The sequence below is a fragment of the Gambusia affinis genome, linkage group LG23, assembly GCF_019740435.1.
Source record: "Gambusia affinis linkage group LG23, SWU_Gaff_1.0, whole genome shotgun sequence".
Classification (NCBI taxonomy): domain Eukaryota; kingdom Metazoa; phylum Chordata; class Actinopteri; order Cyprinodontiformes; family Poeciliidae; genus Gambusia; species Gambusia affinis.
In genome coordinates, this window is record NC_057890.1 from 10812425 (window position 1) to 10837410 (window position 24986).

The 24986-nt window shown below is 38.6% G+C and overlaps 3 protein-coding genes across 8 annotated transcripts; 2 read left to right on the top strand and 1 right to left on the bottom strand.

Moving 5' to 3' along the window:
• Window positions 1-1026: 1026 nt before the first annotated feature.
• Window positions 1027-5498, bottom strand: LOC122826596 (zinc finger protein 583-like). 2 transcript variants are annotated; one of them, XM_044108654.1, is made up of 8 exons: window positions 5346-5498; window positions 4951-5153; window positions 4014-4124; window positions 3789-3884; window positions 3417-3527; window positions 2576-2693; window positions 2299-2499; window positions 1027-2216 (listed from the first exon to the last, which is right to left on the bottom strand). In XM_044108654.1, exons 1-8 carry the CDS (start codon window positions 5362-5364, stop codon window positions 1189-1191), a joined length of 1887 nt encoding a protein of 628 aa, XP_043964589.1. In that variant the 5' UTR covers window positions 5365-5498; the 3' UTR covers window positions 1027-1188. The 2 variants fall into 2 exon arrangements, with proteins under 2 accessions (XP_043964589.1, XP_043964588.1); XM_044108653.1 differs by having other exon boundaries at window positions 2299-2502.
• A 551-nt stretch (window positions 5499-6049) lies between these two features.
• tspan33a (tetraspanin 33a) lies at window positions 6050-14815 on the top strand. Of its 2 annotated transcripts, XM_044108655.1 has the most exons (8): window positions 6050-6368; window positions 7831-7888; window positions 8011-8138; window positions 8939-9013; window positions 9203-9298; window positions 13222-13350; window positions 13450-13611; window positions 13690-14814. In XM_044108655.1, exons 1-8 carry the CDS (start codon window positions 6267-6269, stop codon window positions 13789-13791), a joined length of 852 nt encoding a protein of 283 aa, XP_043964590.1. In that variant the 5' UTR covers window positions 6050-6266; the 3' UTR covers window positions 13792-14814. The 2 variants fall into 2 exon arrangements, with proteins under 2 accessions (XP_043964590.1, XP_043964591.1); XM_044108656.1 differs by lacking the exon at window positions 9203-9298 and having other exon boundaries at window positions 6052-6368; window positions 13690-14815.
• A 1856-nt stretch (window positions 14816-16671) lies between these two features.
• Window positions 16672-24905, top strand: smo (smoothened, frizzled class receptor). 4 transcript variants are annotated; one of them, XM_044108484.1, is made up of 13 exons: window positions 16672-17178; window positions 17291-17562; window positions 18156-18355; window positions 18597-18806; window positions 18924-19096; window positions 19180-19399; window positions 19485-19608; window positions 19995-20087; window positions 20387-20495; window positions 21446-21631; window positions 21712-21860; window positions 22195-22329; window positions 22485-24905. In XM_044108484.1, exons 2-13 carry the CDS (start codon window positions 17310-17312, stop codon window positions 23066-23068), a joined length of 2436 nt encoding a protein of 811 aa, XP_043964419.1. In that variant the 5' UTR covers window positions 16672-17178; window positions 17291-17309; the 3' UTR covers window positions 23069-24905. The 4 variants fall into 4 exon arrangements, with proteins under 4 accessions (XP_043964419.1, XP_043964417.1, XP_043964420.1 ...); XM_044108483.1 differs by having other exon boundaries at window positions 16681-16913; window positions 17031-17562; XM_044108482.1 differs by having other exon boundaries at window positions 16672-17562.
• Window positions 24906-24986: the final 81 nt, after the last annotated feature.

Consider the following 24986-nt stretch of genomic DNA (forward strand, 5'->3'; position numbering starts at 1 on the left):
CCACACGGCCATATTTTTCTAAAAGCAACAACTTTGAACCTGAACTAGAACTCTGACAATTACCACTGCCGCCCTACTTTTAAACTATGGAGCTTGTTGTGCTTACTCGTGGTTCGGAAGCAAACTGTCCGAACCATAATCTCCCTCGTTGTTTGGTCTCCGGCAGTAATTACAGCAAACACATTACAGCAGCATCAACACAAAATAATACAAAAAAACATTGCTCATTAGAATGAATGATAAATGTTTAGATACTTAAATAGCATATTTTTATAATAAAAATGCCCGAGAATATTGCCGACGAGCCTACTAAAGTTAATGTTGGTCACAAAGTTTAAAGAAAATAAAACTCACCTTCGTATCCGTGAATGTATGACGAGGCGTACATCTTAAAACCTTTCTCCAGCTTACTTATTGAAGTAATTGTTACCTTGGACAAGCCCTGCAAGCACTAGTGCAAAATGCCATTTTCAATAGACCGGAAGTGACCGAGCCACTTATCGAGAGGGACCATTTATCAATTTGCACATTGTGCATATTGATAAATTCTATCACCGACGTCTAAACTCCAGTCCAGTAGGTGGCGGTAAATGCACCTTGTTGATATGCCGCTAAAACGAATGGGCTCTTGCACAAGCAGACGTTCAAAGAACCGTTTTAGCAGCAAACCAACTTAAGGTGCATTTATATACATACATAAACAACCTGGTATTTTTTTATCTAATCGATTTCTAATAGATTAATTATAGAAAGTACTTTTTGACGAAATAAAATAAATAAATCCAAATAATTAGTTTGTAAAAAGGCTGCAAAGCAAAGTAAGGCATAACTGTGTGAAATTTTTCTTTGATTTAAAGAAATATTGAATCAATCTTTCAATCATTATTAGACCTGCAGGAGAGTCACAACAGGCAACCATCTGACTCAGGTAATTTCTGAAGTATTCACATTAGTCAGAATAGCAGTTTCACATTTCACTCAGAAAGAAAAAAAGACAATTAAGAAAGACAATTCAATGAGAAGGGATCAACTAATAAATGTATTTTAATAGGTTCCAGAACAGGATTCCACAAAGTGAAAAACTGCAATTACTAACACAGTGTTTTACTGACCATATCATTGAAAATCTGCCAAACGATCCTCAAAAACCATAGTTTCAAGTGTTGTTGTGTGACCAAAGTCAAACCACTAGCAGTCAGGTTTGTGAGTTGCCATGTGTCTTTTCATATTCCCCTGCTGGGAGAATTCCCGGTCACAGTTTGGACACTTGAAAGGCTTGACCCCGTTGTGGCTGAGAGAGTGCCTCTTGAGACAGTTCAGGGTAAGGAAACGTTTGGGGCACTCCGCACACAGGTACGGACGATCCCCCGTGTGAGAGCGCGTGTGGACGACGAGGTGACCCTTGCTGGAGAAGCCCTTCCCACAGTGGATGCAGGTGTACGGCATCTCACCCGTGTGCGACCGATTGTGCAGCCGCAGCTCCCCAGACGAGAGGAACGCCTTTCCGCAGGTGGTGCACAGGAAGTTCCTTTCCCCCTTGTGCATCTGCATGTGTCTAATGAAGCCGTTTTTGCTGAAGTGTTTTTCACAGATGTCGCAAAAGTTGGTAGGACCTTCATGCAGGCGCTCGTGCTGCTTGAGAGAATAGCGGCACAAGAATCCCTTGTTGCACTCCTTACAGGTGAACTCTCGCCCTCTTTTGTGAAGTCTCTGATGGTGATAGTATCCAGACTGGCTTGTAAATCCTTTCTCGCAATCAATGCAGCTATAGCGGAAGGAGTGGAGCTTCACGTGTGTCTTAAGCTGGTTAGGATGTTTAAATCTCTTCTGGCACGTTGGGCATTTGAGTTCTTCTTCTGTGAGGCTTTTCTTCACAGGCCGTGTACTCAGGAACCTTTTATCTTCCCCTGCGGGCTCTTTCCGTTTTCGCCGACTTTTGTTTTTCGGTCCTTCCTTCTTCTGGTCATGTTCCCCCTTTTTGTCAACACCGTCTTTCTGTTTGGCTCTCTGCTGATTCTTTAGGTTGTCTTCAGCTTTCTTGTTTTTATTTTTCATCTCCTGGCTTTTCAGCTGATTTTTGTTGACCTTTTTAACTGCCTTGGTGTTCTGAATAGGAGCTGCCCACTGCTGCTGACGCTGGATGTTCTTTCGAACCGTCCTCTGTATGGGCTGTGTGCCTGGACTCTTGCTGCAGATGAATAAACGAGAGAGAGACCCTGAAAACACCAGAAAGGACATACTAGTTCAGTGAGGTAAAAAACATATCAGATTAGAGAGTTTTTCAGGCCTTCAGCTGACCTGATTTATTTTTGGGCACCCAGTCTTCTGATGTGTCATCCAAGCTTTGATTCGAGTCTTCCTCCAAGTCCTCTAGCGCCAGCGTCTCTTCATCACTGTCGAATTTATCATCGTCTTCTTCATCATCCTCGCTGAACTGATCGGTTTGACTGGAGAGGGCCAGCGTGGATAATATTACATCCTCTTCAGTGCTCGAAGAAACTGCTGAAGAGAAACTTCTTAAGGACTGGAGTCACTTTAGATGAAGAAAAAAGAGAGAGCAAATCCTTGATCTCACCTGAACTGAGAATCCCCAGCTCTCTGTGATGGAGCAGCAGAGTCTTCAGAGGAAAAGGTTCAGACAGATGATGTCCAAGGTCTTCGGAAGCAGATGACTCATGGAGCCAATTTGCAGTCTAAGAGGCCAGAGACATGCAGGTAGCTCAGTGATATTCACTTACGGACTCCATTTAAAAAGGTTGATCACAACCTTTAAAACTTTTGTTGGCCTTTAGCATCACATCCATAATAAACATACATAAATTTTGAGCATCAAGCGCCTTGACATCCTACGAAATATTGTTTCCAAGTAGTGCAAAAACTAATGTTGCAATGATGATTGTGTTTCAGTATCTACTCTACTGAAGAGGTTTGCATTTCATATAAGATCGTTTTTATTAAACTGATCAGATGTTTATCAACAGTTCTGTCTGCATAAGGCAAGGACAGATTTCCAGTTTGAAAAAGTTATGGCTTCAAAAACACTGAAATTTTCTATCATTGTTTTCCTAGATTTGTTTTTTTAATTAAATCCCAGCAAAGGTATAAGCCTATGCTCCCACCTTGTTCTTGTGCTTATAAGTCAGGTGGTTAAAGCTAAGACTATTATAGTTTTCCATTACCTATAAGAAAGACAATTTTGTTTGTTGGAAAGTAGTCCAACTGCAAAACGTCCAGAGTCAACAAAGCTACATACTGCAGCGTACTGCAGGCTGGCTGTCTGAGGAGACATTTTTGTCTTGATGCTGCGATATAAATTTGATATTTTTATCCAAGGTTTTCATACTGACAAACTGCACATAGGCAATGACAAATGCAGGTATATGACTACTCCTCTTCTGTAGAGGCTTCTAGCATACCTGCTGCAGGTCCGGTATAGGCAGCAGCTGCTCCAGCCTTGACAGGAGCAAAGATACAAGCTGTTGGATCCGCTGGTTGAAAGCCAATCCATAATGATCAGGAAAAACCTCCTACAAACATAACCAGAGGAGCAGATTTAATTTAGTTTGACTAGCTTGTAACGTAATAAATAAATAATTGCTACTAGTATCTGATTTAATCATGCTAATGATTAAATCAGATACTAATTACATCCACTTACAATTGGTTTCCAGACTACTGTGCAAAGCTGTGTCTGAAAAAGCTGGAATAATTTGGGTTTTTTTTTCTGATGTATAATTTCTGACCTGTTCTTGGAAAACTTACTTACTTTAATGTTTAAATAAACTCACTTGGAAGAACAGTTCCTTTTCTAAGGGAACATTCAAAATGTTCTGCACCAAGCTTGCAAAGTTACTATAGGATGTCTTCAGAATATCAGAGCTTTCCTGTCGAGAGATGGGCACAGAAAAGTTAGCAATTAACGCAATGGCTTTTTAAAAAAATAAATATATATATTTATATATTATCATTACAATAATAACCGAGTAATACGAGAGCTTTCTTTAAAGGCTCACCATGTGTTCACTGGTGCTCAGTTCCAGGCAGCAGGTGTGGATTTTATCCAGGTGGCCTTGGATCGCCTTGATGTTAGCTATGCCGTTGCCCCGGCACAACTCCAGGACAAACTGCAGCAACACAGCGATCAGAGTGGAGTTTTCAGGAAAGAGAACGGGAAACATCAATAAAAGCTGCAAGCATGTGACAAATGGGAAAACTGCTATAAAAAATCCTACATACATGATAAAACAGAAAGTGAACACCATTTCAAATCTGGGTTTTTTTTATACTTTAGGACATGATAAAATAATCTCGTCTGCTCTCAAGTTCACAAAAACATAAAATCTGCATGTTGTCAAACAAAAGCAAAGCCAAAATGTAAAAACTGTTTGGAAAAACAAAAAGTACGCCTGTGCCCCTTCCACAGGTTTTAAGACAATACAGAAGAACTTGTTGCTTCAATAATCATACAGTAAGCGTGATAGCCTCTATAAAACCTGGTGCACAGATCACACGACATCACAGTAACAACAATGACCTTGGAGAAGCAATTATAGCTGCAGGGGGTTGTAAGGCTTTTCCAAAACTGAATTCCAACATTATATAGGAAAAAACACAAACATCAAATTATAGAGAAATCAACAAACCTTACAGTCAATCACAAAGAAATAAGACGATGATAGAAAAGGGGTTGTTTTCCCTTTTGGACAGATGGCACTAATGTGTGTGTTTTTTTTTTGTTTTTTTTTTTTTGCCAAAATGAAAAGTGTAACAGTAATAAATAAACAAACAAACAAACAAACATGGAAGAAGCTACCTGCATTAAGAAGTAAGAATACTAAGCTTAAGCTGATATGAATATCAGCTGTCAGTTAACCATCGCTGTTAACTGACAGCAATGGTCAGTTAACTCTCCACCTCATCAGATATCCAAGTTTAAAGTATTTTCCTCACCCTCGCTCTGAGGCCCAGGACGAGCTGACCCTTCTGACTGGGACTGAGAAGCTCCGGCACGATCTCTGTGGCCAGGTCGATGAAGTCCAGCAGCTTCTCGTACTGGACGGCGCTGTCCTGCTGCACCGCTTTCCACACGAATGCAGACATGAGCCTCACAGGAGGAACCAGCAGCTGCAAGGAGGCTGGAGGAAGCGGGGAGCCTAAAAGTGACACCACGGACATTACTCATATGACTGAAGTGGATTCCGAAGATTAAAAGCAAGTACATCCACCTCTCGACACAGAGGAGAAGATGAGCTAAAATTAGCGTTGCAATTAACACGTTTGGAAATCCGCCGAACTTATAAAAGTAACAAAACCAGCAGGGATGTGGGTGTAATTATTGAACAAACCTTTGCCACTCCGCACCATTTTTGGATAATGGAAACGTCTGAGCAAAGACGCAAAATATAATTTCACGTGAATCTTGCAGAGGATCCAACAACAACTTCCGGATACGCAAATATTCTTCTTCTCGTTGTGACGATGAGCAAACAATATTACGACTCAATACCGCCACCTGCCGGCGACCACTGTAAATCAGAACATAATAAATAAATAAATAAATAAATAAATAAATAAATAAATAAATAAATAAATAAATAAATAAATAAATAAATAAATAAATAAATAAATAAATAAATAAATTCTGTGCAAGCCATACTTTTGAACCTTTTTGTAAAATACAGACATACTGTACTATACAGAAATATAGTATTGTTTTTTCACTTTGCATTAGTCAAAGAATATAGGATAGTTCTGACCATTTTCCAAATATCTTTTGGAAAAAGTTTAAGGCATTTGAACGCTTCTGCAAGGTACAGTTCTTTGCACACAAAAATAGTGAAACTGAAAGAAAGAAAGATATTGATCATAACAATTAAAATAAAAACAATATATTTTTCAACTCTGTCTCAGACCTTTAACTATACTTTTTAGAGGCATTTTCTCTTTTACTTTTATATTTTTTCGCAAAATTTAAATAAATAAATGAACGTAAAGCAGCAACTCATCCACTTGTGGGGGACTCCGTCTGCACATTGTTTGCATCATGTGATCACATGTAAAGGCTTGAGACGGAAACTTAACACCCACTGCTGACAAGCCCAATCAGAGTTTACTGTTGCTGCTTGTAATCTGTCTGTTATTGGAGCAAAGCGACTTTCAGACGCCATCATTATGCTTATTACTTCTAGCTTCGACTTCCACGAAAACATTTTGGGTTTTGTGCGTAAACTTGGTTGAAGCACCTTCGCGCTGCAGTTCGATCAGCCATGGGAGGAAACCGCAGGGGCGCAACTGGATCCGACAAGGATTTTACTTTTGTCAGCTCAGTTGTGAAATACCTGCTGTTCTTTTTTAATTTAATATTCTGGGTGAGTGATCAAAACCACTTTTATCTCTTAAGTCAATCACTCATCTTGCAACCATAAAATGTGGTTATGCAGAAGCAATAATTTTAGTAAGGCATTTGTCAAGATCTTTAAAAAGTATAGTTTTTTTTGTTGTTGTTATTTTTGTTTTGTTTATTTCTGCCGGCTTTATCCCTCTTTAGTTACTTTTTAACACAGAAAGGGTCAACATACAGATTGCATATATTCAACCCTAAAGTGATTTTTACATTTACCTTAAACATAGCAGCCATCCTTGGAGAACCAAGAAATTTTTTTTAATGTAATCTAAGGAAGCTCAAATTTTGTGAAATTTGAGCCAAATGGACGCTATGCTTAGAAAGTTGGCCACAAAGTCAGATTTAGCAAATTGTCACACTTATTTTAAGTCCAAAGAAATTACATTTCTTCTTTATTGCAAAACATCATCAATGCATTTACCTTTAATATTCACTGCACTTTTGCGAGATCTGAAACTTCACAATTCAAATGCATCTGAATGTAGATAGTAGAAGCAAAACTCCCTGCTGTGAGTCCACAAAGTTCATAAAAAGGATTTCGGCATCAGATGATCTCTTGCAGGCTTGTCTGAGCTGGTTTGTTGTTCCAGATTAAACTTGCTGAGGTTTAGAGACTTTTTGTTTGTCTTTCTGCTGTATGGGCAGAAAAAAAATCCCCACAAGATGTTGAGTTGGGGGGGAAAAAAGAAAAAAAAAAAACAAGATCTGACATAACCTTTCAGGTGTGCCCCTCTGAAATGAGATCAGTCGCTTTATTAATTTGTATTGAGCACTCTCTGTAAGCACGACTCACGGCTGTTTAAGTAAGATAAGGTTATGTGAGAACTTGAAGCTTGGAATTTCTGCTGCCTCTGGCTATGTCAGTTTCAGTACGCTCCGAGCAGACGTTTGCTGCTACACGTCTGTGCCTATTTTTAAGATATTTGTTTTTACACTTTCCTATCTAAGCATGTTCCAAAGCCACCTGTGTGCTTCAGGTGTCATCCCTGGTCTGTTTGCTGTGCCGTCAGAAAACAAGGGAGAGAAATCAGTTTCCTTCCTAACAAGGCTACAGTCTCTATGGTAATTGGATCCATGTCATTCAGGGCTGAAAGGGTTTGTTCCTCAACTCTTTCTTTTATTCCGTCAAGAATGTAAGACGAGAGCTGAATGAGACGCTTTATTACTGATAGTGGAGAGAGGATTTCATTACTCTACGTACTTTTATTGGGAACAAATGGGATAGTTTTGGAATATTTCATCGGTGATTCAGTAAATATGATTCATAAACTGCCCCTGCACATCTTTCTTGTTACTAAGATGAAGTGTCTAGATGGCACCACACCCCTGACATGTTCAAACACATAAAAATAGTTTTCAAAAGCCGCTCTGATGAACATTCTTCTGTTTTCTGTGTGATTTTTTTTTTTTTTCATGTTCGTCCACAGGTCATCTCGCTGGTAATGGTGGCAGTCGGCGTTTACGCCCGTACGGTAAAGTATGCAGGTAAATTGTCACACATACCTGCCGGGATTCGGTAGTGGGTCTCTGCTTTACTTCGACAGGCACAGGGATCAAGCAGCCTCCATAACAGGAAGCAGATGAAATGTCTCCATCTTTGTTTGCAGAGGCAACCCTGGCATCTCTGTCTGTGGATCCCGCCGTTATGCTGATGGTGGTGGGAGTCCTGATGTTCCTAATCACCTTCTGTGGCTGCGTGGGTTCGCTGCGAGAAAACATCTGCCTCCTGCAAACAGTATGTGGGTTTTAAATATTGTCGTCCATTTTATTAATCTAAAACTTAATTGTTTTATTTGGGGGGAAAAAATTCATGCGCCCAAAAATGTGCAGCAAAATACAGTGGTTTGGAAGAGTATCCATACTCATTTTACCCCCATTTTTGACACATTAAAGCCACAAATTTGAAGTGTAAAGAAAGGGATTTATTTCAAATCTTATTGCAGTCAGATTAAATAAAATAATATAAATAAAATAATATAAATAAAAACCTGAAAAGTGTGGCAAGCTTAAGAGTTGCCTCTGGCAGCTTTGCTGATGTTTTTGCCTTTTTTTATCTTAGCCTGACAGTATAATTGCACGACCAAATCTTTGCAGGCCTACCGTTTTCATTTCCAGTTTTCACTCTGTCGGATGAGACGTCCAAACCTTGCTACGCTGTTCTGTAATATAATCTGACTGCTTTAAATTTCCCCGGAACATTCTCCATGATCTGTCTGGTATAGGTTCACGACTTATTTTGTTGCTGTTTGTTCCCTGATAAGTTTGAACAAACAAAAATACTGCTATATGTAAACATACTTCTATATATAAAAATGCTAGTACGTATCCTTTTATTTGACTAGTAAATGGCAATTTTTAGGAGTGCAGACACGATACAAGGTCATGTAAACAATACATTTAAATTAAGTTAATTGATATAAAATAGTAAACTTTTTTAACAGTAATACAGTATATATACATATATATGTAAAATTATTATTTTATTTATTTATTTATTTTTTATTTTATTTTTTTTATTTTTTTTACCCATTCCAGTTCTGTATCTCTTTGGTGGTGATTTTCATCATCCAGCTGGCTGCTGGTGTTCTGGGCTTCATCTTTTCAAATAAGGTAATCAAGCAATTGATTAATTAAAGGTGAGCATAGATTTATGTCGATTAGCTTGTAAAATCATGTTGCTCTAGAAAGGCTTTTTAATCTGGTAAACAGGTCGTTTTTCAGTACACAGAAATCCAGTACAATTGATGTCTTTATGTCTGAGATTTTTTTATTAATTTGTTTATTTTTTTTACCTTCAAGGCAAGAGAAAAGGTAACAGAAGTGATCAATGATGCAATCGTTCACTACAGAGATGATGTTGATTTGCAAAACCTTATAGACTTCGGGCAAGAAGAGGTGGGTGTTTTGTCAAAATTGTGTTTGAACTCCTGCGGCAGAACCGGAGGACAGCCTTAATTTGGTCAGATGGGGTGTTTATTTTGACAGAATCAACCATCATTGGATTTTTGATGTTACTTTAAAATGATCTGATTTAAACCGTCTTGAAAAAAACTATATAGGCACCCTTCTGTCAAAATGTAATCGGGGGATGAATGATGACTGAATAATGAACCTAATTAATTGCTTTTAATTTCCTGTCACATTAATCCCCCATTCCCACAGGTCGTCTCATGACCTCAACATGCTTACATAGATTTAAGAATACTTACATGATCTTACCACAAAGAAGATTTGAGTAAAGAGCTCATATTCTATTGTTTTTCAAAAATCAATTTGCATAATGGTTTAATATAGAGCCTCCTGCTATTTTTGAAGAATTGATTTCCTGAACACGTTATATTTCAGGTGGCCAGTAGGGGGTTGAACATGGTTTGTATGTTATTCATGTTTATTTTGAAAAACATTAGAATTTCACTGCTTTTGTCAAGATTATGTAAGTTTTTCTTACATTGATAAAAATTCAACATTATGTGTGGCTTGGTAGCACAGCTGGTCAGAGTAGGGTACTTATAATGCCAAGGTCACAGGTTCAACCCCCCACTGGCCACCTGAAATATAAAGTCTTAGTAAAATCAACTCTTCATAACAGCAGCAGGCTGTATATTTAACCATTATGCACATTGATTTTGAAAAACATTAGAATATGAGCTCTTTACTCAAATCTTCATTGTGGTAAGATCATTTAAGTGTTTCTTGTATCGATGAAAACTCAGCATTCTGTATGGCTGGTTAGCTCAACTGGTCAGTGGTTTTCCTAAGAAAGCCAAGGTCGTGGGTTCAATCCCCACACTGGCCAATTGAAATGTAAAGTGTTTCATGGGGTCAACTCTTCAAAATAGCAGGAGACTTTAAATTAAACCACACTTCATGTTGATTTTGAAAAACTTTTGCATTTCAATGCATTTGTCAAGATCACGTAAGTTTTTCTAACATTGATGAAAACTCACCATTATGTGTGGCTGGTTAGCTCAGTTGGTTGGAGCTTTGTACTCATAAAGCCAAGGTCATGGGTTCAATCCCTACACTGACCATCTGAAATATAATATTTTAATAAAATCAACTCTTCAAAAAAGCAGGAGACTGTATGTTTAACCATTATGCACAATGATTTTGAAAAACATTAGAATATGAGCTCCTTACTCAAAACTTAATTGTGGTAAGATCATGTAAGATTTTTAAATCCATGGAAACTCAACATTATGGGTAACAATGTACTTAGGAAAACTTTGTCCAGCTGATGTTAGCTCAGCTGGACAGGTGTGGCGCTGATAACGCTAAGGTAGGTGGTTCAATTCCCTTACTGGTCAATGGAAATCTAAAGTCTTTCAGACAAACAATACTTCAAAACTAAAAAGGGTGGAAAACAAAATCAATACTTCAAAATAAAAACGGTTCTAAAACAAAATCAATACTTCAAAATAAAAAACGGTTCTAAAACAAAATCAATACTTCAAAATAAAAAACGGTTCTAAAACAAAATCAATACTTCAAAATAAAAAAGGTTGTAAAATAAAATCAATACTTCAAAATAAAATTTTGCCGGAAAATACACCTTTAAGCATGCTTCTTTTGAAAAACATTACAGCATTTCTTCAAATCTTTATTGTAGAAAGATCACATATGTTTTTCTAATATTGACAAAAGCGCAAGATTATGTGTGGCTGGTTAGCTCAGTTGGTTGGAGAGTGGTACTCATAAAGCCAAGGTCATGGGCTCAACCCCACACTGGCCAATTGAAACATAAAGTGTTTCATGAAGTCAAGTCTAAGAAATAGCATGAGGGTTTAAATTAAACCACATTTAATGTTGATTTTGAGAAACCTTTGCATTTCAATGAATTTGTCAAGATCATGTAAGTTTTTCTAACATTGATGAAATTTTTGCGTTATGTGTGGCTGGTTAGCTCAGTTGGTTGGAGCGTGGTACTCATAAAGCCAACGTCATGGGTTCAATCCCTACACTGACCATCTGAAATAAAAGCTTTTAATAAAATCAACTCTTCAAAATAGCAGGAGACTTCAAATCAAACCGTTATTCATGTTTATTTTGAAAAACATTAGAATTTCACTGCTTTTGTCAAGATTATGTAAGTTTTTCTTACATTGATAAAAATTCAACATTATGTGTGGCTTGGTAGCACAGCTGGTCAGAGTAGGGTACTTATAATGCCAAAGTCACAGGTTCAACCCCCCACTGGCCACCTGAAATATAAAGTCTTAATAAAATCAACTCTTCATAACAGCAGCAGACTGTATATTTAACCATTATGCACATTGATTTTGAAAAACATTAGAATATGAGCTCTTTACTCAAATCTTCATTGTGGTAAGATCATTTAAGTGTTTCTTGTATCGATGAAAACTCAACATTTTGTATGGTTTGTTAGCTCAACTGGTCAGTGCTCTTCCTAAGAAAGCCAAGGTTGTGGGTTCAATCCCCACACTGGCCAATTGAACTGTGAAGTGTTTCATGGGGTCAACTCTTCAAAACAGCATGAGGCTTTAAATTAAACCACACTTCATGGTGATTTTGAAAAACCTTTGCATTTCAATGAATTTGTCAAGATCATGTAAGTTTTTCTAACATTGATGAAAACTCACCATTATGTGTGGCTGGTTAGCTCAGTTGGTTGGAGCTTTGTACTCATAAAGCCAAGGTCATGGGTTCAAGCCCTACACTGACCATCTGAAATATAAAGTCTTAATAAAATCAACTCTTCATAACAGCAGGAGGCTGTATGTTTAACCATTATGCACAATGATTTTGAAAAACATTAGAATATGAGCTCTTTACTCAAATCTTCATTGTGATAAGATCATTTAAGTGTTTCTTGTATCGATGAAAACTCAGCATTCTGTATGGCTCGTTAGTTCAACTGGTCAGAGCTCTTGCTAAGAAAGCCAAAGTCGTGGGTTCAGTCCCCTCATAAAGTGTTTTATGAGGTCAACTCTTCAAAATAGCAGGAGACTTTAAATTAAACCACATTTAATGTTGATTTTGAAAAACTTTTGCCTTTCAATGCATTTGTCAAGATCATGTAAGTTTTTCTAACATTGCTGAAAACTCACCATTATGTGTGGCTGGTTAGCTCAGTTGGTTGGAGCGTGGTACTCATAAAGCCAAGGTCATGGGTTCAATCACTACACTGACCATCTGAAATATAAAGTTTTAATAAAATCAACTCTTCAAAATAGCAGGAGACTTTAAATTAAACAATTATTCATTTTTATTTTGAAAAATCTCAGAATTTCACTGCCTTTTTCAAGATTATGTAAGTTTTTCTTACATTGATAAAAACTCAACATTCTGTATGGCTAGTTAGCTCAACTGGTCAGAGGTCTTGTTAAGAATGCCAAGGTCATGGGTTCAATCTCCACACTGGCCAATTGAAATGTAAAGTCTTCAGCACATGAATTCTTCAAAATAGAAGGAGGCTGTATATTTAACCATTATGCACATTGATTTTGAAAAACAATAGAATATGAGCTTTTTACTCAAATCTTCTTTGTGGTAAGATCATATAAGTTTTCTCTAATCATGTAAGCATGCTGAGGTCATGAGACAGCCTAGGGGGAGGGGGCATCATGTGACCGGATTGGGGGAGGGGGGATTCATGTGATCGGAAATTAAAAACAATTAATTAGGGTCATTAATCACTCATCAATCATCCCCTGATTAAATTTTGACAGTAGGTTGGCTATATAGTTTTTTGTCTTGTACATGAAAGATGAAATATCTGTTCCTGTATGCTTCACTTGCATAATATATATATATCATACTTCTGTATTTAATTTTTTTCCCCTTCTCATTCTCCTCAGTTTAGATGCTGTGGTGCTACAACATACCTTGATTGGTCCAATAACATCTACTTTGACTGTAACCAGTCCAACCCCAGCAGAGAGCGCTGCTCCGTTCCCTTCTCCTGTTGCATCCTCTCTAGAAACGAGGTCACTCTGATAAAATGGAGAAACATTAGAGTCTTTTTTTCTTCTTCCGTATTTCTGTTGTATTTTCAGTTTTAGACATAAGGATTTCTCTCTCTGCAGAGTGTAGTCAACACCATGTGTGGCCAAGGCATGCAAGAACGTGAATTCGGTGAAGCTGGCAAAGAAATTCACACCAATGGCTGCATAGACATGCTGGTTGACTTTATCCACAGCAACATGTTCATACTGGGCGGCATTGCACTGGGACTGGCAATACCAGAGGTACACATTGGAGCAATAAGAGCATAAACACTTGATCTTGCTGCAGCCAAATGCTCATCTGTGTTTTCTTTCTTGCAGCTGGTGGGCATGTTTTTGTCTCAGATTCTGATCAATCAGATCAAAGACCAGATTGAACTGCAACAATACAACCTCAAGCACAGCGCTGACCCATGGAACTGATCCTGGATCAGATTTTTGCCATAGTTAGCAACTCATAGGGACTCTGTACAAACAAGCTTGTGTTTGAAGATGTGACATTTTGCTTCCATCTTCTGGACAGTCAATGAACTTGCATTTATCACACTGCACTGATCAAACTTTTGTTTTCAGTGAGAAACAAAAAGGTATTAATTTTATTATATATTGTAAATATCTGATAATTGTTTGTGATTTCAGCATTTAAGAGTATTTGATTTGTTTATAGTTAGAAATCATATTTAGTTGACTTCTTTAATACATCTGAGATGTTATGTTTTCCATTCTGTTATTTTTTCTTTTTATTACAACATATAGCATCTTGTTATCTGTCATAATGAATATAAATATTTCAACTCTACACTTTGGAGATGTTTTGTTCCGTGAAGGGAATGTTGTTCTATGGCTCTAATGAATAATGCCTACAAGAAATATAAAGTCTGTACATGTAATTTGAAACATGAGCAAAGCAAATTCACATTAGCAAATCACATTTTTACATCTTACATTTCCTTTTTACTATGTTCCAAAAGGAGTAGGGGAAAATAAAAACTGTGATACAGATTCAAACACCACTGAACGGCTTGCACTCTTTGTAATTTTATCATTTTTAGTTTTATTTAGAAAACAAATAAATGTTCATATGTTTTTCAACAGGGATAGTTGCATATTCCCATTCGTTTTCTTATGATTTAACAGCATATAATTTATTTTCTTCACTTTTGAAGGGACTGGATTATTTTTTTTTATTTTTATTTTTTAATCAAACCAGTAAAAGCTCATTAAATTCCAACCCGACGTTAAAATGTTAAATTTTCTTCTTTTTCTGCTTTAGTTGAATTTTTTTCTGTTCAGTTTGGTGTTTATTCTACTATTGGTGTTCATATTGTTGTGGTCACTTTTTATTGTCAGCCAACTGACGTGTGAACTGCTACAGGATAACAAAGCTATGCTTTTTGTACACACTGCAGCTCCATATAGACGCTTATTAAAACACACTTCCCTAATAATTCTTGGCATGTTGTCGCATCGTTAGACGCACCGGTGGTTTTACCTCTTTGATAGTTGTTCTTTGACGGCTAAGACTAGTGTTTGCGTGAGTAGATTTTTTGTCTGACCGTTAACCGCGAACAGTCTCCTCATTTTTAACAACTTTCCGGTGGCTGAACATAAAACAGAGCACTACAGCCTCCCGTCTCCATTTCAGCCCCGTCTTCCAGTTAAAGGAAACAAACTCTTGAGCTGAAACATGATGCTCGTAATCTTTAGGAGCAGAGGCGGTCCTGTATGTACAACCAGCCTTGACGCATTTCCCCAATCTAAACATTACATTTATCCGTGTGTTAACAGTTGCAGTGCTACCCTTACCAGTCAGCGGCCCGACCGCACGAACAAATGTTGTGATTTAGTGGGAAAACTGATGAAAACGTGACGTCTTTGTGGCTGCCTCTCATTGTGGCGAATATGATTTGACCTGTGTGCGCGCGCCCTGCACCGCTATGCGTGTGGTCCTCTTGTTCGTTTTTTTTTTTTTTTTGTTTGTTTTGTTTTGTTTTGTTTTGTTTGGCAGCCTCTGACTCACTTATACATGCTTTGGAGGACTTTTAAGAAAGCTCAAACACACACATTCTCTCGTTTAATACGGAGTATGCAGCTAACACAACCACGTTTTGACCAGAAGAGAAGAAACAAACAACTTCAAGTCCTGCAAATATGCACACGTGCTCTTTCGGTAACAGTTGATGAAAGTAAGTGAGCATTAAAGTCTTCTGTACCCACCTTAAGCACGAGAATGACAGTTAAGTTGATTTTTAGCCTCCCAAATGAAAGTTTTCGAAATTTTGAGCTATGATTTTGGTCAGATCAAACAGACATTTATCATATTATTTGAGCGTGGTGCCAATGATCTCCAGCGTAAGAAAACTCCACTGTTCTTTCCGATAAGCATGTCATCATGATGTACTCAAATATTCAGATATATGTCTTTTTTTCAAACATGAATCTCAGTGGAAATCATCTGCAAGAAGAAAAAGTTCTCAGAATCCATCCTGAAAGTCTGATGCAAAAAAAGAGGAATGTTTCCCAAAACCAAGGAGATTTGAAGATGCATATCTTGAAAAATATTGCAAGGATGCACTAATAAAACAAACTGTAAATGTGATTTTATTTGAGCATATGCCTTCATTGTTTTATCCAATAAATGGTTTCGTAGCTGAGTTGGTTACGTTGCATTTTAAACTCATCTTACAATTGTTTTAGTTTCTCAGTATTCTGACTGCAATTAGCTTGCCACGCATTGTTTGTATTTACTTGTAGCAAAGACTTCATCATTCACCAGTTGTGTTTTGCTGTTCTTTGAAGAAAACTTCAATTAAGGTTTAGCCAGTGCACTATTATTTTATATTTTGAACAACAGATGATGAGATGTAACCAAGATTTCCTTCAACAACTCTTTAATTTAGGGCGGTAGCTTCTAATCAGATATCAACTTGAATCTCCTTAAGCAAATAAGCAATGAAAACGATTTCCTGTTTTGACGACTGTGGCAACCCTTCCACCAGTACTTTACAGGCCATGGATGGTTTGCCACATCAATATCTAAACCCACCTGGTTCGAGGTCCACCTGAGTTTCTTATGGGACAGTATAAGTCCAAACCTAGAAGTGATGTGAGTGAGTAATCGAGCGAACCTACAAAATCCTTCTTTCACAAGAGCAAACCTGTCGAATCTGTGTTGCGTTGACGTGGGGGTCCTTCAGAGCAAGGCCCCTGCCATAAGGCACATTCTTCCACAAGCAAGAGGGGGGGATGGGAGAGGAGGTTTTGTTGCTCTGGCCCCCACCCCAACCATGTGCATACCAGTGACAAAAAACCCACAGCCAGACACTGAGCTGCAACCAACAGGAGCACAAACACTTTACTGGACCTCTGCTAGATACTCTACATGGAGGAAAACAGATTCTCTGGATGTAGACGCAGTTATAAGGATCATTTCTCATTTTTAGTTTTCCGTTGAAGAAGAAGAAGGGGGTGGTGCGTGTGAGCAGGAGATCCTGTTACAGAGGTCCAGACTTTTTTCAAGTTTTTTTTTTTTTCTGAAAGTGGGGGTAGGGCGAAGCAACATTCACTGTTATGCTTTTTTTCCTATAGCCATCCAGCAAATACTTCATATAATTTGGAACTTATCAGTCAATATTTTTGGTTTCTTTTGTATTTTTACTTAGGAATACGTTTTGGGACTCCTGGAGCTGAATAATGAGGAAATTTAGGACGAGTCTGTGGGACACGGACGAAAAGTGCAGAAGCAAGAAGTTTGAGAGGACTGCGAGAAAACTTTAGAGAGAAAAACCACCCCGCTGCAGCTTTTCTGCAGTATGGAAACTTATAAATCAGATGTAGAAACCAGCTTTCACCAGAGAAGCTTGTAGTTTGGTAACTGAAGCCTCAAGAATTTTGAAATCCGTTGGATTTTTTCCCCCCTCAGGTCCGTCTTCTCTCCCAAGATGTCTTCCCAGGGTCGGAGCCCCATTGTTGGGATGCTTTGCGTCTGGGCTGCCTGGCTGTCGGGCTGCAGGGCAGTGTTGGCGCCGAACGGGACTTTGTTTGAGGACAACTGCAAGAAAACCTCCACTTGTGAGGTGCTTAAATACAACACATGTTTGGGTTCACCTTTACCCTACACCCATACATCTCTGATCCTGGCAGAGGACTCCAGCAGCCAAGAGGAGGCTTTTGAGAAGCTGACCATGTGGTCTGGTAAGTTAAATCAGAGCAGTAAAATTTAGAGAGACACAGTCAACATTAATTTAACTTTTTGAACTTTTCAATTTTTTTTCTTTCATTCAAATGTGTTTTCAGTAGTGTATGATTGCAAAGTTGAACAAAAATGGTCAAAAGTTTTTTTTTATTTAATTTTTTTGCATGTAAAAATCTAAAAAGTGTGGTGTACATTTCTATTTGCCACTGCTAACAACAATTTATGGGAGTGTCTTTGGTCGTATGTAATTTTCACATCCTCTGTAAATTCAAGTTCAGTCAGATCAATAAGCTCCGAGGAGATTTTCAGCTGCAGAAAAAGACATTCACACAGCATGGTGCTGCCACCACCATGTTTCATGGTGTGAGTGTTGTGTGTATAGGGGCATGTGCAGTACTAGAAATCCACATCACTTCATCTGACAAAAATACTTACATAATTCATCTGAAATAAATCAATCGCTGACTCATTGATTGGTGCATCTCAAGCAGTTATTGGCAAAAAAAAAAAAGTTGCAACATCTATATTGTCGTGCGTTATGTAGCTGTTTTGTGTACATGTCCACACTTTTACTGATGTTTTCATATCCTAGGATTGCGAAATGCCCCACGTTGCTGGTCAGTCATCCAGCCACTGCTCTGTGCCGTCTACATGCCGAAATGCGAGAATGGCCGAGTGGAGCTGCCCAGCAAGAGCCTGTGTCTGGCCACACGTCGCCCGTGCAGCATTGTGGATCGGGAGAGAGGATGGCCCAATTTCCTCAAATGTGACAAATTCCCTGTGGGCTGTTCGGTATGCCTCATTTTGTGTGTGTTTATTGATCTCCAGGGAGATACTTTCTCCATTTGGTTGCAACAAAATCTGACCATAAGTTGAAAAAAAAAACTGGAATGAATCCGGTCACACCCTTACCAGCTGTCCTGAACTGTTTAGAAAATTATTTTTTTATCTTTCAATACCAGACATCTCTAAAATCTTGGAAGATGATTTTTTTGCAAGACGTCCTTACCTATACCTATAATTTTGTGTCCAGAATGAAGTGCAGAAGCTGAAGTTCAACACGTCAGGCCAGTGCGAAGCCCCTCTGGTAAAGACAGACATTCACTCGAGTTGGTACAAGGATGTGGAAGGTTGTGGTATCCAGTGCGACAACCCCTTGTTCACCGAAGAGGAGCACAATGATATGCACGCCTACATTGCTTACTTTGGCACAATCACACTCCTCTGCACCTTTTTCACTCTGGTGAGATGTATAAACACTCTCCACCAAGAGAGAAATTAATATCTCCCCTCATTCCCTCCTCGTATTTGGATCTTTTTCTCTTCCCTGACCACTGTCTCCCCTTCTGTCTTGATTCAGGCCACATTTCTTGCTGACTGGAAAAACTCGAACCGCTACCCGGCTGTCATTCTCTTCTACATCAACGCCTGCTTCTTTGTGGGCAGCATTGGCTGGCTCGCCCAGTTCCTGGACGGAGCACGCAAAGAGATTGTGTGCAAGAGTGACAACACCATGCGGCTCGGGGAGCCCTCGTAAGTCTGAGGGCTTTGGCCCAGTGTTGGATGACAACAGCCAAAACGAAAGAGATTGACACAAACTGATGTCCTCTCCATAGATCTTCAGAAACGCTCTCGTGCGTCACCATCTTCATCATCGTCTATTACTCCTTGATGTCAGGTGTGATTTGGTTCGTCATGCTGACCTACGCCTGGCACACCTCCTTCAAGGCTCTGGGTACAACTCACCAGCCGCTGTCTGGACGGACCTCCTACTTCCACATGGTGACCTGGTCCATTCCCTTTGTCCTCACTGTGGCCATCCTTGCTATAGCTGAGGTGCGTAGAAAACCCTCATGAGCTTGTAGGTTTTGGGAATTATGGAATAAAATGAATGTTTTGTTCGTGTGTTTGTGGTCCAAAGGTGGATGGAGACTCTGTGAGTGGGATTTGCTTTGTCGGCTACAAGAACTACCATTACCGAGCGGGGTTTGTGCTGGCGCCCATTGGAGTCGTGCTTGTTGTTGGTGGTTACTTTCTTATTCGGGGTAGGTTTGTGCATTAAAATTCATCTGTTAGGCTTTCATTCATGCAGTGATGATGAAATAAATCAAGGTATTTATCCTAAAGGTCTTGAGTCATCTATGGTCTTATATAGACCTTAAATCTTTCTACATTCTTCTGTCCCGTTCATCCATAAGTAAAAATGAGAAAGTATTTGGTAAAAAAAAGGACACTCAAGTTATTAGTAACAGATTATAATATCAGATGGTGGGTGAAAGTAAGCAGTATGGTGCAGCAAATCTGCTTAGTAACGGAAAGTTACTAAAGTAAATGTAACTAGTTATTCTTGAGTCGCCATCCACTGTAGTGACCTCAGTCCATAAAAGGGCTCAACTCATAACATTTTCCTATAAAAATACTCTTCTTCTAGGTGTCATGACCTTATTTTCCATCAAGAGTAACCACCCAGGACTACTGAGTGAGAAAGCAGCCAGCAAAATCAATGAGACGATGCTGAGACTAGGTAAGATCTGTCCCGTTCTTTTCCCTAACATTTGAGGGCTAAACATCTGAGCTAAAACACAAGTTTGTCTCTGGAAACAGATGTTTTGTCTGAAGTGGCAGGCAACATGTCACAAAGAATGTAAACACTCTTAATGCCTCCATGTGATACGGTGACCCAGGAGAATGCCTTGTTTACACTGACAAATGTTCTTAATGGGTTTCATTTTCTGAGCCAGCACTTTTTTTTTTAAATAAGAAAAATTAATTCAACAATCTGTTTGATATTGCCTGATTTGTTACTCTCTTTCTTATCATTAGGTATATTTGGATTTCTTGCATTTGGCTTTGTTTTCATCACATTCGGATGTCACTTCTATGACTTTTTCAACCAGGCAGAATGGGAGAGAAGTTTCAGAGAATATGTGCTGTAAGTTCTTCAGACACATTTTTTTTTTGTTTTAGCTATTTTTGTCAGATGACAATTTTTATGGAAGCAACCAAGAAGCACATTGTAACTTTAGAGGATCTGCAGAGATCCACAGCTCAGATGTAACTATTAATCATGCACTTGGCAAAGCTAACCTTCATAAAAGAAAGATGAGAGGAGAGCCAACTTTTAACAAAAGTCATAAGAAGTCCCGTTTGACATTTCTGGTCGTATGAATCCAAAAAGAAACTTCCTAGCTGACTTTAAAGACAAGAAAGACTATGTGTGGATAAACAGTTACTTCCTGGACACATCATCTCAGCCGTGAAGTATGGTGGTGGCAGCATCATGCTGGTGCGGGATGCAAATCTTTAGCAGAAATGAAAAAATAGCACGCTATGAAAAGAAGCAAAATATGAAGAAGGTTGACGGATTCTTCTTTCACCATGTTTATGAAATGGTTTGGCTATAACCATTTATTATTATGTTAAAACATAATTGTGACCTAAACTGTTACCATTAAAAACAATAAAAAGGTGTGAAATTTGTGAGTGTTTTACTCACTATTGCATTAAAATTCTGTTATTTATTCTTTTTGCGGTCATTTTTATTCTTTCAACTCAAGTAAATGGAAATGAATGTATTTTACATATCTTAATCTTTTATTTTTAAATTAGGGCATTAACAACTTAAGAGATGCCCCAACTTTGACATTAAATAGTACTTGTTTGCACTTAAATAGGCAAAATAAACGTTAGACCTGATACGGTTCATACAGAAATCATTATCTAACTGGACAATGTTCAGCAAACGGGGTTCACAGTGTCGACAATAGAGGATCTGGAACAAATTTTTCCCCCACCCCAACAAACAATAAGTCAAGCCTGTGCTGTAAAAGTTCATCTTTTTATGAACTAGAAGGGTCTGAATGTTGTCCATGTTTCCACCAGATGTGAAGCCAACGTGACAATCGCCTCTCAAACCAACAAGCCCATCCCAGAATGCACCATTAAAAACCGTCCCAGCCTGATGGTGGAGAAGATCAACCTGTTCTCCATGTTCGGCACAGGAATCGCCATGAGCACCTGGGTCTGGACCAAAGCCACCTTCCTCATCTGGAAACGCACTTGGTTCAAGTAAGGAAACACTAAGTAACTTCAGAGACAAAAATCATATTTTGGCACCTACCAGGCTCTTATAATTTGTTACTTTTCAGGATCATTGGTCGAAGTGACAATGAACCTAAGAGGATAAAGAAGAGCAAGATGATTGCTAAGGCGTTCGCAATGAGAAAGGAGCTCCACAAGGACCCGGAGAAGGAGCTTTCCTTCAGCATGCATACCGTGTCACATGATGGCCCAGTGGGTTAGTATCTGAAACCTACTAATAGCGCCACCTTATGAGCTGTAACTGCAACTGCATGGGTTTATATTCAAATGGCTGTCCTAATTTAAATACTTAAATGAAAAAAAAAAAAAAAAAAAAAAATAATAATAATAATAATAATAATAATAATAATAATAAAAAGAGATTGTCTGGGATTATCCACTTGAAACTTTTCTGTCATATGTAGGGCATATATTTTATTTCAGAGAAGTGGTGGAAGCTGTAAGGCTTCTGGTTACGCTTTAAGCCTCTAGGACCACGTCAGACTTTAAGATGATTCTGATTTGAAACTCTGTGATTTCTCTTCTAATAGCAGGAATCAATTTTGACCTGAACGAGCCGTCCAACGATGTTTCATCAGCATGGGCGCACCATGTACCCAAGATGGTCGCCAGACGGGGAGCCATTCTGCCTCAGGACATTTCTGTCACTCCCACTGGGACTCCAGGTGAGATTTGGCTGTTTTGCAGAGAACCGGTAGGTTCTGACATTTTTTGCTCCTCTTTTGCCGGATTGTTAATTTACAATCCGGCAAACCAAAACATCCCTTAAACCTCTCACATTTTCTTATTTGTTCTTACAATAATTCGTCTGTTCTGACAGTGCCTGCTCCAGAGGAGAGGAACAGACTGTGGATGGTGGAGGCAGACATATCACCTGAGATGATAAAAAGGAAAAAAAAGAAGAAGAAAAGGAGAAAGGAGGTGCGTAACCCTGACGAGGTGGTGGAAAACCAGACTCGCCTTCAGCGAGAGTTTGGCCGCAGCTCAGTTCCTCGCCTGCCGAAACTTCCCTGCCACCCAAGCCTGGTGGCCAACCTGCGTGAACAGCAGAGGCAGCAGACGATGGAGCAGGGGGTCCTGCCGGGCTCGTTGCCAGATTATGAACCCTGCGAGGAAAGGTGTTCATACTTGGAGTGCCAGAGCAGCAGAAACGGTTACGTGATGACCCGAGTTGATTGTCCAGAAAATCTGGGCCTCAGGCCAAGCTGTCACCCTTTGACTTCAAACTGGCAGCCCAGTGGATCGTCAATGTACCCCGGAGAGGTGGCGCATACTGACGGGCTGTCAGAGAGAATGGCTCATGTGGCTCGGGTACCGGCGGGCCGCAGGGCAGGCTACGGGCCCATCCACTCCAGGACCAATTTAATGGAGGCGGAGCTTATGGATGCTGACTCTGACTTTTAAAACAGCAGAGTAAGCAAGAAAAGAAAAAAAAAGTACCTTTAAGTAACTTTAAGAGATTCTTACTGAAGTGTACCAGGTGCAACATCACTAAGATCCTAAATATACGATTACTTTAAAATCTCTGTTATTTACATTGAGTGAGTGCGTCTGAGAGAGTGTGTTAGGAAAATGTATGGGACTAATAGAGAAATAAACTAATGTAAATGTCTTTTAAAAAGATTAGTTTTTATACCATATTCTGTACATTATCCTCTGATATGTTCTTTAAAAGTAAGAAAAAAGCAACAACAACAACAACTCTGTGACAACAAAACAGATCAGGCAGCTAAGCTATTCATGTCTTGTAAACATGGCCTAATGTGGGGGCTACCTTATGAGGAGGAACACTTTACTTTCCACATAACTTAAAATTTTTGTTTAGAACTGTTTTAAAACAACATAATTTGTATCTTATATATATATATATGTGTGACTGAATTTGGCAGCCGTCTGACCAGCGTGGCCTACAGCAGGTGTGGATGGGGCGTGCTTACTGGAGCCAGAGAAAAGGAAAAAAGCTATTTTGTCACTTTCTCTTGAATCAGATTATTAGCTTTAAACCCCTGAAGGGTATTTTCTAGAGAAACATTTCTCATATCTGCCCGTAGTCAGCCCATTCCTACAAGAAAGTGAGCAACTTTTATTTCTAGGCACCAACCTTACTGATCAGCGATTTCCTCCACAATAAAAGGAAATCCTGGAGGTGATTAATAATTTTGGGGTAATACAGTCAAATTATTTCCAAGTAATTTATATCTCTAGTTTTGTATTACAAAAAAAGAAGCATAAAATATATGCCTTTCTCCACTGAAACTGAAAATGAGCTAACTTGATGTTCTAATGTTACCAGTATTAGAGAAATAATTACTAATTCAAACAGTAGAGTAAAAGTGGCATGAAGAAGAATGAAGTCTGCACGAGACCGTGCCACTTCACACTTCATTGGTTTACTTGAGTTTTACAGACAATCCCTTTGTCTGCCCTGGTATCCCTTCTTTTAGTGTTTCTTGACTTTTTGTAACCACAATGTTCTTGTGCAAAACTCTTTGATATTTGCTTTGTCGCCTGGTGCAACAATGCATCTCTTTGTCTTTTGTTTGGAAAAAAAAGAAAAACACTTTTGTGAAACTGCATTTGTCTGATTTTCTTTCCACTTTTCCGTTTTGTACATTTAGAGAAAAAAATATGTATTTGTAATGTATATACTGTTGTATATATTATGTTTAAAGTGGTTTCTGGATGTTATTGTCCTCTTTGGTTTAGTGTTTCATCTGTGTCACAGATGCTTGGTTTCTCAGCAGAATATTTCCTCTTTTCCCTGTCTAAATTAAGGTGCTATTTATATTATTTGTGCGACTCTGCAAGTAGCTCACACATTCTGCAGAGTTGATAAATAAAAAGGGATGAGTTGACTGTATTTTTCTTTCAAATAACTCTTTCACTGTTATTTGGAATTTAACCAAAACAAAGTGGTGAGGGGCAAGTTCACGCGTGCAGTTATATTGTTTCATAGTCAACACAAAAAAACTTTCTGTTTTTTTTTATTATATTTAGTGAAAATCATATTAGATTTATTTAAGCTACACTTTTAATAACTGAAATGTGGTGTAGCTCATGTTCAGGAACTATTCAAAGATTAAATGAAGAGTGGTTTTTTTATGTCCTTGAAAAGTAAATACTTCTGTTTTTATAGACCGTTTCACAACATTGTTGTGTAGAAAATAATACTTTCACTTAACTGTGCAGCTATGCTTGGTTTGTTTTTATATGCAAATAAAAGTAATACCACAGAAAAAAAGCATGGTCCAACCAGTGTTTTGCTTTTATGCCAGCTTTGTCTCCTCTGACCGATCCGAAATACAGACTTTCCCACCTGAGC